Genomic DNA, 14487 nt, shown 5'->3' with positions numbered 1-14487 from the left:
GGGTTCAGTGAGCTTTATCCTCCCGATCACTCTCTGAGGAGCCAGCCTCTCCTGCTCCATTATCTCTCCTGTGTGTTGACTGAGGTACCGCTGCAGTTTGCTCATGTTCAGAGCAAACTCAGCGGTTGTGCTCTCGCTCTCTGTTTAAATATTCAAATTAATTTCTTTGGTATGCCGCACTCATGACCTACTTTTATGGATTCTTTACTATTTTTTATGAATAATTGATGTCCTGAGGCTGCAAGAATATTACAAGGGAGATTTTTACCCTTTATTAATTCATTGTACAGTTATACCTTTTTTTCCAGGGGCCTCTCTTTTTACACATTTTTTTTTAATTTACAGTGAATAAGCCTTCATACCTAAAGTAATTAGTTAATCCAGCATCATTGATGTGGAAGGATGAGTATATAGAAATCTCGCGCAGGCTCCTTTAAATTCCCCCAAGCACACCCAAACCCTCCCATGGGTTCCCATGGCAACACCTTCCAGGGGCTCGGTATATGAGGCCATTTGATTGTTCCTTGTAAAATAGTGTATAATGTATGGACCTTATTTTAATTCCAGTCTGGCGTTATTGATCTGTCTTTAATGATAGTTAATTAAAGCAATCATATAATTGATAGAATCTCATCTCTGTTTATCACCCTCCTCTGATTCCCTCTCTCTCTGTCTATTAATAAAATCAAGGTGAGGCATTAGTATCCCGCACTGGTGCGCTGAAAAAAAGAGAGATGTTTACTATCAGTAGCCCTTTACGAAGAGGGTTCCTGTTCTTTATCAGGATGTCAAGAGAGCGCGAGCTTATCAGTGACACTGATGTACTCAGGGTGATAAATTTGTTACAAATGTATAACTCTTGATTTTTGGTGACATTAACAAGGAAACTGAAAAATGTTTAAAGGGTTTTTCTTGTTTTTATTCACTTGCTTGTTCCAAAAGTGGTCTGCACGTCCAGGTTTTAAAGATACCCTCACAAATGTGTTGACTTTGAGTTGAGTTTAAGGCCCTGATGTCCTTTCACATTTCACAGGTCATTACCAAACCACATTCAGGTGATGCTCTCTTCTAAAAGATCAAATATCACATGAGTCCAATAAAAATCCGAGCGCATGCTGGACCGTGTTCTGACTGTTTAACTGGAAGCATCACTTTCATTTTCCTTGGCAGACCTCCAATATGGACATGACTAATATCTGGGGCTGCAACTAACGATTGCTTTCATTATCAATTAATCTGCCAGATATTTCTTTGATGAATGGTTTAGTCCAAGGCCGTAGCTATGGAGTCAACAAAGGGTGGGGGCACCAAATCTGCCAGGGGGGCCCATAATTTCTTCTCCAATGTTTTTAATACAGTTAAGAGTAATGAGAGACAGTACAGTGTTTGATTTGACATTGATTGCACCTACAGCAGTCTAGATTCTGCTTGGGTATAGAAACACCACTTGGGGAAACCACACAAAGTAACTGCAGTACACTATCATACTAAAACTGGGAGCAATAATAACGACAGTATGTTGCATTCGCTAATGATTATTTTGGACGGCAATGCCAGTGCACATATTTTTATCAATATATTGTGTGTGTGTGTGTGTGTGTGTTTGGGGGGTACTTGAGTGTATTTTAATAAGTGGGAGGATGTGTGCCCCCAAATTTATGTTACAGTTACTGCCTCAGTTTAGTCTATTAATCACAATAAAACATGATACACATTATAAATAAGGGGAAAATTGTCCATCAGATCTTTGTAGAGCTCATGACGATGTCTTCAAATATCTTGTTTTAGACAACCAAAAAGTCCAAAACCCCAACATATTCAATTCACAATGACATCAAAAGCAGCATGTCTTATTTGAGAAGCTGGAATATGAGAACATTTGGCATCTTTGCACCATCTAGAACCGATTAATCGACCAGTAATATCTGATGTGTCATCTTATGTATGTATAATTTAGCAACATTAATTATATCTGATCTTAGATGTTATGTTTTGGTGTACATCTTCCTGTTCAAGTTAGAATAAATCATAAGAGATAGGTTTACTTTTTAACTACCTAAACCACTCTATCTTTGAGACAAAACTATGGGACTTTACGTTACCCCCAACTGCAGAGTGAACAAATCTTAGGGACAGACCTTTATCTGATGTCCTTGTTCAGCAGGAGGCTGTGATTTATTAGTCTCTGCACCCACAGCTCTCCATGACCCAACAGACCCTGCTCTTATCCTCCTCAATGCAGGGTGAACACTGCTGCATGCAGGGCACACTGCAGCCATGGTGCAAGAGCTCCCTCTACTGATGCATGTGGTATTGCATATTTAAAGATACTTCTTTACAGCTTGAGAAGACAGTACACTCTTGAATAATTTTGCATCTGTGTGTGATATTCGTGATCATATAAGATGTTTTTGCAGGAATTTTAAATAAAAATGTCCAGTAATCTCACAAAAGTAGTTTATTGTGCCTCTTACTGTTTATATGGCTTTTCTTTGTATGACAAGAGTTGACATAAACAGAGGGTAGACAACACCTTGGCCATGTTGAAAAACAAAAAACAAACATGAAACAACATAATCTCAATATTCTGCCTGCGTCACCATCATTAACATCATGACAGCCCAGCAGGGAGAGAGAAGGGATGAGGTCATCACACAAGAGTTTTGTTTTTTTTTTTTTTTGTGTGACAGCACCGTGCTGAGGACATTCACCCAATGACTCAAAAACATGTTAAAGCATTCACGCACACATGCCCGCACACACACACACACACACACACACACACACACACACACACACACACACACTGAGGAGACCTGCCCATACTCAGAAGATGGGACCTCTCACTGCTACAGAGAGAATGTTCATATTGCTTCAAAGAGAGACAGAAAAAAACCTCTGTACTGTATATCAGCCGCGCTCTCCCAGCTGATCGCCTACCGAGACATTTTGGCAATAAAGAAATGATACATGAGAACACATAATCCTCCACAGCTCCTTTAAAGAGAAGTGAGGATATACACAAGAAGACAAGATGATATAATGGCTTTTGGGATGAGAAGGCAGTTTGCTGCATGGATGCCAGCACGAGCACAGGCGGGGGCAGCAATGACGACCACGGTGATTTGTCCCCCCTTTGGGGAGAGTCAGACTGGCATCCACGCTGTTTCTCAAGACTTGTCACCTTCTATGTACACGCAGAGGGGTTGAGCTGATCAAAAAACGGAGTCAAGAATACACACATAAATATTGCCTGTTTCTAGCGTGCCTGAAAGCAGCTAGGGTTTGGTCCTTACTGAAAAGCCCTGAGTCTGATTCCAAAATGTCTTCCATAAAGATTCCTGCTTTCGACTTGCATATGTCTATGATCGTTGATGCATGATGTTGCTACTGTGTGGATGCTTTTTCTTTAAAATCCTTGCTGAAAGTGTGCATTCGTCTACTGACATCATCGGGGAGTGCTCTAAGGTTGATTGTTTTCTAAATGTTGTCATCAGTTTGGACATGCTAACGGAGATATGAGCTCACAGACAGCTGCTCTGCTCTCAGAGAAGGAGATGTGCCTTGCTTGAATAGAGGATCACAAAAGTGCTACATATACGGTCAAGTGTAAATCTCTGTCCGGGCACTCGATGCCAGGTCGGCACATCTGCTACAGCTGAGGGTAGAGCAAGCGGAGTGTGTGTGTGTGTGTGTGTGTGTGTGTGTGTGTGTGTGTGTGTGTGCGCGCGTGTGTGTTGGGATTTGAGTGTGTGAGATTGAGGTTTGTGTTAGTGCATGTGTGAGCTGCTGCTGTGAGGATCGCTGGATCGTGGCTGGAGTCCCTGCCAGTAGTCAAACTCATGCTCCAAAGATGACTGTTCCTAACTTTGGCACAAAGATACTTACTTTCTGCACTGACAGCATTAGCCGGCTGCAACGAGAACAAAATAGAATAATGCCAATTCCCTGATAACAGAAACTGATTAAGTCACTGCAACATAACAATAGTTCTCTGGGTTGATTATCATTGACATCCACAGTGAGCCAAAGTGCCCAAAAAAGCCCCAGCTAAGCATATGTAGCTGATAAGGAAGACCCAGCCAGTTCTGATTACCCTTCTTTCCCTCGGAATATCTTCTCAGGAAAGCTCTTCAAAGAAAAAAACTCATCTAAAAGGATTCATATATAAAACCAGAATAACAAATAAAGACAAAAAATATAATGGTATATAGATATGTATGGACTTATTCATAAATTGAAAAAAAAAGAAAAGTGAAAACAATATTCAAAAGCAATAACCACAAAAAAACAAAACAAAAGATTAGCATACTCATTTTGGTTTTGCCCTGTACTCTTGTTTTTCTTTTGAGAAATGTGCTTGTTGTAATCCATCGGAATCAACTGCTCAGTTCTGGTGTCTGGTATTGGCCGTTCCCCTATTTCGATATAAACAACAATAGTGGAAAAAAAAGAGACTGTTCTGTTCTTTTTGTCACCTTAAATTCTCTCTTGGCTACGCCAGGAGTTCATACGGTTTTACTGTCATCTCTCCTTTACTTTATTTTTCTGTAGTTCACTTGTCATGGACCATGTGGCCTGAGTTAGAAGTGTCTGTACACATAAGGCTCTGCTGTGCTCTGCTGTGGAGGACACAGTGATGTGCAGTACGGAGAGAGAAAGAGGGAAGGGAAGGCCAGCATCTTGTTGAGGTGGAAGAGTGAGTGAGGTTGTGTTGTATGTCTCTATGTATGTGTGTTTGAACCTGTATGTGCATGTTTGTATGAAATGCTCGGTTCACTGCGCCCTCCCAATGAGGCCTTTCCTCGACCCATCTATGGCATCCAGGACCCCCCAGGGTTCCCCGTCACTGTCCGAGCCCCTGTCTCGATCTTCGTCCCCCACGTCATCGTCGTCGTCTTCGTCCTCCTCCTCCGGCGACGGCTCGCTGCCGTTTTCTGTGGCCCAGCTGTCGTCCTCGTCCTCGGCTTCCTGCTTGACCTGGGCTGGTGGTGGCGGCGGCGGTGGCGGAGGTGGCGGGCTCTCGTTGCCCTCTGTTTGGTCGTCGAAGGCCTCTGGGTTCTCAAGCATCTCCCTGATCAAAGGAGGCATCGGCCCCGGGATCTCCATCTTCAGAGTGATGGCTCTCTCGGCACCTGGAAGCAAATAACATGATGATTATAGTTAACTATTAACAATAATCTAAAGACACGTTTCCCCTGTCACATAGGGAGCACAACTAAAAACCAAAAGACTAACGCTCGTAGAGGTTTGGTACTGACAAAGCCCTCTTTGTCAGTGAATCTGTACCAGCTCTTCTAACACTGTTACAAATTGGTTATGATAGCGGTGAGGCCTTTTTCAGAATCAAACCTTGTTCTCAGCTTTACTCTCTTCACACTGACCTTTAGTGCTGATGCCCCTGAGGTCGGTGATTTTCATCAGCATGCGGGGGAACATGTGAGGTTTGTTGGGGCGCCGGCGGCGGGCGTAAATCTTCAGAGCCTCAAGTAGAGGCTCTTGCAGCTTATCAACTTTCTGAGGCTCCTCTAGATCCATGCGGTCTGATGAAGAGTGGAAACACTATATTATATTCTTTGCTACATACTAGAAATGTAAAAATTTAGAGTTGAAAAAAGTTTTACTATAAATAAAATTCATTTCACACATATATATTTTTTTAGCTCTTTGTCTTACCGATACTATGAAAGTAGTGCCACGAATGCTGTAACAGATTTACCAAAACCACTTCCTCTTTACAACCGAGTGTGTCAGTGTGTATGTGCATGCTGCAGTACCTCCACAGATGAGGCAGATGGCGCTGAGGAGGCCGGTCTCGGTGTCATCCATCTCCAGGGGTAGAAGCTGGCCAGCAAAGGCAAACACCAGGTCTGTGAGTGGTCCGAAGCCGGCGTTGTGCATCTGAGTCCGGTTCAGAGTCAGCCCATCTGAGAAGGTCATAGTGTCCTGTTCTGGGGTGTAGCGTGTGCAGATCCTCAGCATCTGTGAGCAAGAGAGGGTGGAAAACTTTTGTAAGAAGGTTTTCTACAGCACCAAAACATTGTCAGTAACTTAATCGATGGGTATCAGCTCACAGTGTCAATACTGTGAACTTTACAGTGCTAATACTTCACTGTAAAAATATTCTGTAACAAGTAAAAGTCTTACATTACAAAGCTATTACATAGGAAAAAGTATGTATCAGGACAATGTCAAATTAAATGTCCTAAATGCAGAAAAATCCTCACATTTGAGAAGCTGGAATAATGATTTTTTTTTCCATGACACATGGCTGAAACTAACAAAACAGTTCTGTCAATCACCTCATTGATAATCCGGGTAACCATTTCAGCTGTGCTTGTAGTCCTATATGTTGTTTAGTAGTTTAAATCATACAAATCATCGTATTTTACAATCTCTTCACATATTTTTGCTGCAAAAATCTTAATTGCTGACGTAACTGGTTAAGTAATATGACAATTGTCATGCCAAAGATTCAGCACGCTTATTATTTGAACAAACCTTCCTGCACTACCACTAGTCGCCACCAGATGTCAGTATTCCTTCATCTGTCAAGTAAATTTATTTGTAAGTAAAGAGTAAGTGAAGAGGACAAAAGGAAGAACCAAAACACTGGTTCCTCACCAGTATGTCCAGGCAGGCAGACTTAAGTAGAGTGATCTGGTCAGCGATGGTGAGGGTGGTGAAACCCGGCAGCCGCTTGGCGAATTCCACAATTTTGATGATGCATTTGGTGGAGAGCTCACTGAACTTGTCCCATAAACCCAGATCCAGCTGGACACGGTGGTCTGAGCTGGAGTTCTGAACACACACACACACACACACACACACAACCAAACACACACAGATCATTGTTACAGAGGTGGTGTGCAACCCTGTTTGCATCAAGAACGAGCGTGTCCGAGCCTCACAACACATTTACATTTTACATCAATCAAGGGAGAAAAAAAATCCATTTACATGTTGCATCAATCATTCAGAGGCCACACAGATGGCTTAATGGGGAACTGAATTAGTTAAACCACTACTATGTTGGGAAAGCTACGGTGAATTTACGTCTTTGCATGCAATCTGGGAGCTCTCAGTGACGGCATAGCATGAAGAATGTTGCCACACACAGTATGAGTGAACAGTGGTGTGTAGGGTATGTGTGAGTGAGTGAGTGTGTGTGTGTGTGTGTGTGTGTGTGTGTGTGTTCGCCACTTACGGTGGTGTATTTGCCCAATTGGCAAAGTGACGGGAAGGTTTCTTGGTGAGCTTTGCTGACTTTATTGACCAACTCCTCGAGCTCTCCACTCAGCTCATAGCTCTCTGGAAGCACCAACTCCTCCTTCACATCCTTCTTCTTCTTGTTCCTGTCATTGCGCACCGCTTTGTACAGAAAAACAAAATGGAAGACAGATCAGCAACAGAATGTTCCTCTTCTTTATCTGTGATCGCATGTAAAAACATCCACTGCACTCATGCTCTATGTCTTTCGCCACTGTCAAGGACACCGTGCTCGCTGGTGGAAACCAGAACTCAGTAGCAACAGAGGTTTGCTCTTAACAGTATTAACATATTTCCTTTAACACGGGACGGACACTGGCTATCTCTTTCTTATCACCCGCTCTCTTCCTTGTCCATCTCTCTATCCACTTGACCGGTGCACATAAGCTGGTCCTCCACTCTCTGCCTCCTCTCCCTCCTCCTCCCATACTTTCCTTCCTCTCAGGATATCCAGTAATAGCAGAGGCACAATGTGATCCCGGTCTTAACACACATCCCACACAAACATTACACCCACATACATGTCCCACGGGCTCTGTCAAGGGCAAGACACTGCCACTTACACACACAGGGTCAAACTAAAAAGGTCACTAAACTGTGTTGGATTCGGCAAACTGCGTGAATCCTGGCGGCGCCAGCTTTGTAAAAAGTCAAAATCTTGTTTTCTGCTCTGTTGTCTTTATGAATGAAAGCAGTGTCTGTGTTGGCCAGAGGGGCGAGGCTCTGTGGTGAAACAGGAAGTCAGGATCATTTCGTAAAGCGATTAGTCATATGATTGGTACAGTGCCCAGCCTCGCCCTGATCACCACCCCTGCGAGGCTCATCATCTGCTTCTGCACTCTCTGCTGCATAGTTTCCCAGAGTCTCTGACTGAGCATTAATAGATCAATAAGTTCACACCGTGTGAATCAGGTCAGATCTTTCCTTTGGTGGTAAAGAAAAAAGAATCTGATCCGAGCCAAGTAGAATTTAAACTGCCTGCCAACGTCTCCAAGGTACTCGGGTATATCTCACTGTGTCTTGATCTATGTCTGAAAGAATCTGCAGCCCTGTGTGTGTGTGTGTCTGTGGATATTCACACATGAGTGAATATCCATGTTTTGGAAGTGGGTCTCTCCATCTCTTGGGACCCAGGTCTCGGAGGGCTCACCTTCCTTGGACATGCCGACCTCAAAGCACTTCTGCAGCCTGCAGTACTGGCAGCGGTTGCGTGTGACCTTGTTAATCTGACAGTTCTTGTCTCGGTGGCAGGTGTACACCATGTTCTTCTGGATACTGCGGCGGAAGAAACCCTGGAGCATCAGGAAGCAAGAGACAAAAGGGGAGAGGGCAAGAGCGAGAGAGATTGTGTATTATAGTCAAGTCATCAAATTTAGGATGTGACATTTAACTGTTTCTCTTTCATAATTGCCCTTCTTTCCTCTCTTTTTTCTCACCTGAATGCAGGAGAGAACAAAACATTCTTACATTTTAACTCTGTGTTATAGTGATTGAGCCTTTTCACTTCATTTTCCACATTTCAGTCGAACCCACATTAAAAACAAAGCTGTTATTTCCCTCTTATCTTCATGAAAAGGACAGGTGACTAATATCTAAAATAAATCGTAACTAGGGCTGTACTGTGTGTCTTCTTCTTTTACATTTGACATTTCTATTAAGGTTTTCAATTGAAGCTTCAAATGTACGTCATCATAGTTTGTTATCACCCTGAATATTTTTAAATCCTTTATCAAGATACTCAAACTGAAAGTGATTTGTCAGAGCAAATGACTTGGTCTTTTAAACATCTTTCTTTAATGAACATAACTCAGCAGTATTGTCCACATAAATACATGCAGGGAGCAGGTTAATCCAATAAGGGAGAGAAATGATGATGAAATAATAATAATCATTGAAATTTATGGTGCTGTTAGAGCCTCCTGTTGAAACAGGTGCGTGCCTCCCTTTGTGTGTGGCAAGTGGGAGTCCAAACCGTAATAAAAATGTTTTTTTTTTTGAAAGGGTAAACGCCAGCAAATATAGATTGAAGAAGAATATTTTGTTGTTGTAAATTTTGGGAATGATTACAACTATCACTTTTCAATACGTTTGGAAATGTTTGGATTACACGAGTCAGAAACAACCCAACGTATCATCTCCTATCTTTATATGCAGCTGTGCAGAAATACCAGGTTTAATCAGAATGAACAGACATGCACAAAGAAAAAACAGAAGCAGCATTTGCATGTTGATTAAGAATATGAATGTCAATGTTATGAAGGAAGCTTCAAGCTATTCAGTGCGGCTCTAATTGCAAGCCAGCATTTTTCTAACTGTATGTGATACATCCAGACAAAGCAGAGCTCAAACAGCTCTGGCAGGTTCTTCTCACCTTGCAGCCCTCACAGGAGCTGACCCCGTAGTGGTACCCTGAGGACTTGTCCTGGCACACAAAGCAGGGCTTGTAGACACGAGGTGGGGGAGGTGGAGACGGAGAACTGGGTACCATCTCCTCTGAGCTGGTGCTCTGGGTCTCCACCGCTATGGAGAAGAAAGAAAAAAAAAGGACAGCACATGAGCACATGGTTTGTCACGAATCGTTGTCCTACGGCTAGACTGAAATGTCAAATGTGCACTTGTCAATACATGTAGAAGATAATTGAGTGTGTTGAACTGCATTCAAATATGATATGACAGCCGACAGCTTTCCCTTTTAAATTTGATTTGTGAGGCCAGCGAGAGATGCTGAGTAACGGTTATGTTTAGTTGGCCTGGAGGTGGACTGAGATACATTATCACATGCTCCTTTTTAGCTTGTCGCTCTGCGGGACAGAAATGATAAGATAAGAAAGAGAAGGAGGAATAGAGTATGAACTACTGGCTACAGTTTATATTATTCCAGGCACCAATTACAACCCTAGGGCAGCACTCAGGTGCAGGTTCGGGGAGTTTGTTTCGTGTGCACGCCGAGAAACAAATGAAGGATGACTGTCTGACAGCAGAGACAAAACTGTTTTTTACAGCAGTAAGCAAGAGTGCTTTTGATCGACAGCTTGTCTGATAAGGCCAGGTAGCAGAATGAGCTTTACAGTCAGGAGTCAAAGCTGGCTCTTCCTCATTCCACAGACTGACACCGGCACATGATGACATCTTGCACGCACAGAGAAGACACATGTCAAACATACATGCCTGCAAAAGTCTTCATCTATCTTTCAAGCTCGGCTGTGACGTCGGCGCTACCTCGAGTCGCATACTTGCTACGGTACATTAAACTTCACTTTATTCCAAAGAGGAACACATTCAGGCTCTTTTGGATGTTCAAGTGTGCAGCGTATGGATTCCATACTTCCCCTGAGAAACATAAGCCACTGCACACACACAGCACCAGACCCCCGTCACACATGCAAGCCTGCACAAACTCACAGACACACATGTTGCTCGGGGGAAGTATGGAATCCATACGCTGCACACTTGAACGTCCACTTACCCAGCAGCACCTCTTTCAACTTTCACCCTTAGTTACCCTCAAACTTCAACCCCCCCTTAACTCTGCATCCCACCACCCCCTGACACACAAACCCTATTTTTCTCTTGTTTCCTGGCCCTAAATTCCTCAGTGCAGCCCTGCCAGGTTTTAATAGAGGCCTAGGCTCGTAAGGCGGCCTATAAAGGCGGTCCCATGGCTGGACTGGAGGCCCCAGCCCGGCTGGCCTACACTTTATTGGGACTCGGTCACCTTGGGCAGCTATTCACACCACCAGCTGTAGCTCCCAGCCCGTAAAAAAAGCCAATCATAAAATAAAAAACAGGGAGGCTCTAAAATTCTAACTTTTACTGCGCCCACCTCCCCCCAGCACCTTCAATGGAAAGCACAGAGGGCTAGCCTAAACTTAACCTACAACCCCCCTCCTCCCCTCTCTCACACCCAAGGCTGAAGCAAAAACCACCAGCTTGGCTTTTTACAAGAGAGGGGAGACTTCAAAAAGAAGAAAAAAAGGGGGGCATAAAAAGAGGAATTTGATAAAAAACAGAGAAAGGGGCCGGGGGGGGGGAAAGGGGGAGGAGAGGACACAGTTGCTCCTGAGGGCAAGTCTTGTTCAAGACCAAGCTGACCATTACTACCACTTCTTCTACAGCTGCTGCGACTGCCCGGCTACTACCTCATTAATGATAGTAACAGAAATATGTCAGACATTTTTCATTTGTTGCCTGCTGCTCAAACATCTGTTTTTCATATGCATTTTTATATTTGCCTATTCAGAATCCACATTCAAATTCCTCCTTTGAAAGCTGTACTTTGCTGGAGGCAAAGATGTTTTCCATTAGTTTTAAGAGCCATCCCAAAGCCAAATGTGCAAATCAATCTAAAACCTGAAGTTTACACCCGCTGAATGTTTCTACAGCAGTTCTCATATCTCCCTGGCCAGAATGTAACAAAGCAGCAGGGTCAGTGGGAGAGCAGAAACCCTCTGAACGTGCCATGAACCTCTGTGTTTATGCAATAATAACAGCAGCAAATGAGGCTCCGGACTGAGCGCTGACAACCCCTTAGAAAAGGACAAACCATATGTGGCGTCAAGTAACGAACACTGACTGACAGCGTCTAAATGGAGGAAGAAAGCGAGCCAAAGAGAGAAAGGCCATCCTGGAGAAAACTCGGACAGTGGTGAGAGAGAAAATACATCAGTCTCCGTCAACACGTTGAACCTGGTTCCTGCCAGAGAACATGACTCCTGTACCCGCCTCCCAGACCTCGCCTCATTCAGCCCGCTCCATCCAAAATCCCCCGCACCACTTACCCCAGGGCGCCACAGTGAGAGGGCCCATTCAGGCAGCCGCCCTGAGCCCCTTTCCCCAGTCTCCTCAACTCAGCTCATCACTGTTTAGAAAACAAAGCCCTGTGAAATGAGAGGCCCTCCTTATCAGCGCTCTGAGGCCTGGGGCACCATTTGCATGACAATCCGCTGGCCGAGGCCTGTGAGCCGATGACGGACGGATGAGATGAGAGGAGTGGGATAGGTGGGTGGCTGCTGTTGTTGGGGGGGAGGAGAAGAGGATAAGAAAGGCAAGAAGGAGGGATAGTTGGGTTACCAGTAGCCACTCTTCGTTTCCTGCTAAGTATCAGTTTACTCCCTAATCCCTTCCCTCAGTGCTCTCTGTGCACAAGTGGCCCAGCTGCAATGACCAGTCCTAATCCCCTGGTCATATACACACACAGATACTATTCAATGGCTACAAACTACACACACATGCACACAGGAGGATAATATTCACCGGCAACAAACACACACAACAACCCCCCTCCACCCCCGTACATTACACTAAAGTGCTTCAGCGTGAGTGGGATGTGCAGTACATCATTCTCCACAACCTCATTAGATGTGAAATGTAACTGCACACGACAGAAATAGCTGTTTAGCTGAAGGTGACTTCAACTAGGTCAATTACATTAAATTCTAGGTCAAGTCAACTGGGCCAATTGACGTCCCTTCAGATTCAACAGAAACAATATGAGAGGAGGCGAGCGAATAGGAAGAGACGATCGAGAAAAAACAGAGACTCTCTGGTAACACTGAAGCTGCCTGTTGTTCACTCAACTGGAAACGGGAGTGTTCCTAATGTATAAGAGCAAAAGCCGTGACTATGCATCTTGTGTTTTGTGTTGCAACACACTCCTTTTAACTAAGCAGCATATGACATTTTGGCAGGGTAACAAGTATTCTTTCACAATAGGCCTGCAGATTTTGTCTACGTGACTCGGTGTGATTGAATCTTCAGTGGGACACTGCTCCACAAGTCTAGTCTTGGCATGTGGGAGCAAATGCACAGGCTGTGTGAGGACAGTGTACATACAGTACAGTACAGTAGGGTACAGTACACAAGTGAGCGGCACAGACACATTTCTGTGTTTATGTCGTTTGACAGCAGCACTGTCCACTCTCTGCAGCCTCTATTTGATTTGCAAATGCAGGGCTGTTCATAACAGTGCGCTAGTGAGCTCCACTGTTCCCCATTAAAATATCCTTGTGTGTGTGTGTGTGTGTGTGTGTGTGTGTGTGTGTGTGTGTGTGTGTGTGTGTGTGTGCGGCTCATTGTGCATGTGTTTTTTTTCTGTTCGTGTTAAACTGCAAGCAAGGGCATGTGGGGCCTTTGTCTCCATCTCTACCTTCATTAAACAGCCTGTAAAGCTTGCGTGTTCTTGTCGAATGCACTGGGCAGTAAAAGAGTGTGTGAGACTTGGAGGCAGTGTGTGAGAGAGAGAGAGGGGCACACAGTAGGGCTCACTATGAAAAAGAGGGGTGGGCACTGGGCAGACAGCAGTGGCAGAAGGGGAGCAGATTGAGAGAGGATGGTGAACAGTGGGCTGGAAGACTTGCTGGCACACTAGGTGGGGCCTTCGAGGGTGCCCTTGGCCCTCTACCCCGTGGCAGAGGCTACAACACCACAGGGTGTTCACTGAGTGACCAGTAGCGTGCCGAAAGGTTTCTATGAAGAACTAGGCTTTGTGAAAGAGGAAAAGAAAGTACCACACCCTTGTCAGCGGTGCCAGCATGTTTCACTCTCCTTCTCTGTTTCTCTGCCCACATCTTCCTGCCATCCCTCTGAGGCTTCTGCTACAAGGTCCCACACAACAGACTCATTTCCTTCCTCTTGTCAGTACCAGTCTTTCCGGAGGATCTCCGTCACTGTTTTTGTAGCCACTTCTCTATGTCCCTCGCTGCTACACCTTCTTACATGTGATACTGCTGCTCTGTTCAAGCTCTGTTGCACACAGTTGAGTCACCTGCAAGCTTTTAGGTGGGAGGTCTATCAACTCTCTATTGTGTTGAGTTACACAATCACTCACAATGTAACCTGCCTGCAACTGCGAAAGGAATAGTTTATATGGTGAGGAAGTCAAAAGCTGGGAGGAAGGAGGGAGGAATGTGTGTGTGTTGACAAGGAGGGGGGAGGCTTTCATTAAAGGTGCTGAGCAGTAGCAACGCCTTTCAACAGCTGTCAGAAAGCTCATTACCTGGGCTCCTACACACACACACACAAACACATGCCTGTAAAGAGGCCCTGCGAAGCTGTCTTTTAAAACAAGCTCTATGATAAAACTGGGCTGCTGACCAGGAGATGGCTCAAGTCTGAGCAGTGAAAACACACCAAACTGGCCAGGAGTAGTGAGAAACCAGACATTAAAACACACACACACACACCCCTCTACAGGAATTTACACCCTTCTGTCAGAACCAG

The 14487-nt window shown here is 44.5% G+C and overlaps 1 protein-coding gene across 2 annotated transcripts in view; it reads right to left on the bottom strand.

Moving 5' to 3' along the window:
- Positions 1-2440: 2440 nt before the first annotated feature.
- The window catches only part of rarga (retinoic acid receptor gamma a), a 47461-nt gene continuing 35414 nt past the window's right edge, over positions 2441-14487 (bottom strand). For both annotated transcript variants that reach the window (XM_049582301.1, XM_049582302.1), the window contains 7 exons: positions 9641-9789; positions 8420-8561; positions 7208-7371; positions 6625-6801; positions 5778-5982; positions 5385-5543; positions 2441-5135 (listed from right to left, as the gene is read on the bottom strand). In XM_049582301.1, the coding sequence (XP_049438258.1) occupies positions 4777-5135; positions 5385-5543; positions 5778-5982; positions 6625-6801; positions 7208-7371; positions 8420-8561; positions 9641-9789 (1355 nt within the window). In that variant the 3' untranslated portion in view covers positions 2441-4776. The remainder of the gene's footprint in view (positions 5136-5384; positions 5544-5777; positions 5983-6624; positions 6802-7207; positions 7372-8419; positions 8562-9640; positions 9790-14487) is intronic.

This window comes from Epinephelus fuscoguttatus, linkage group LG7 (genome assembly GCF_011397635.1).
Source record: "Epinephelus fuscoguttatus linkage group LG7, E.fuscoguttatus.final_Chr_v1".
NCBI lineage: Eukaryota > Metazoa > Chordata > Actinopteri > Perciformes > Serranidae > Epinephelus > Epinephelus fuscoguttatus.
The sequence above is the reverse complement of the archived record's forward strand: the minus strand, read 5'-3'. Positions and strand labels throughout refer to the sequence as shown.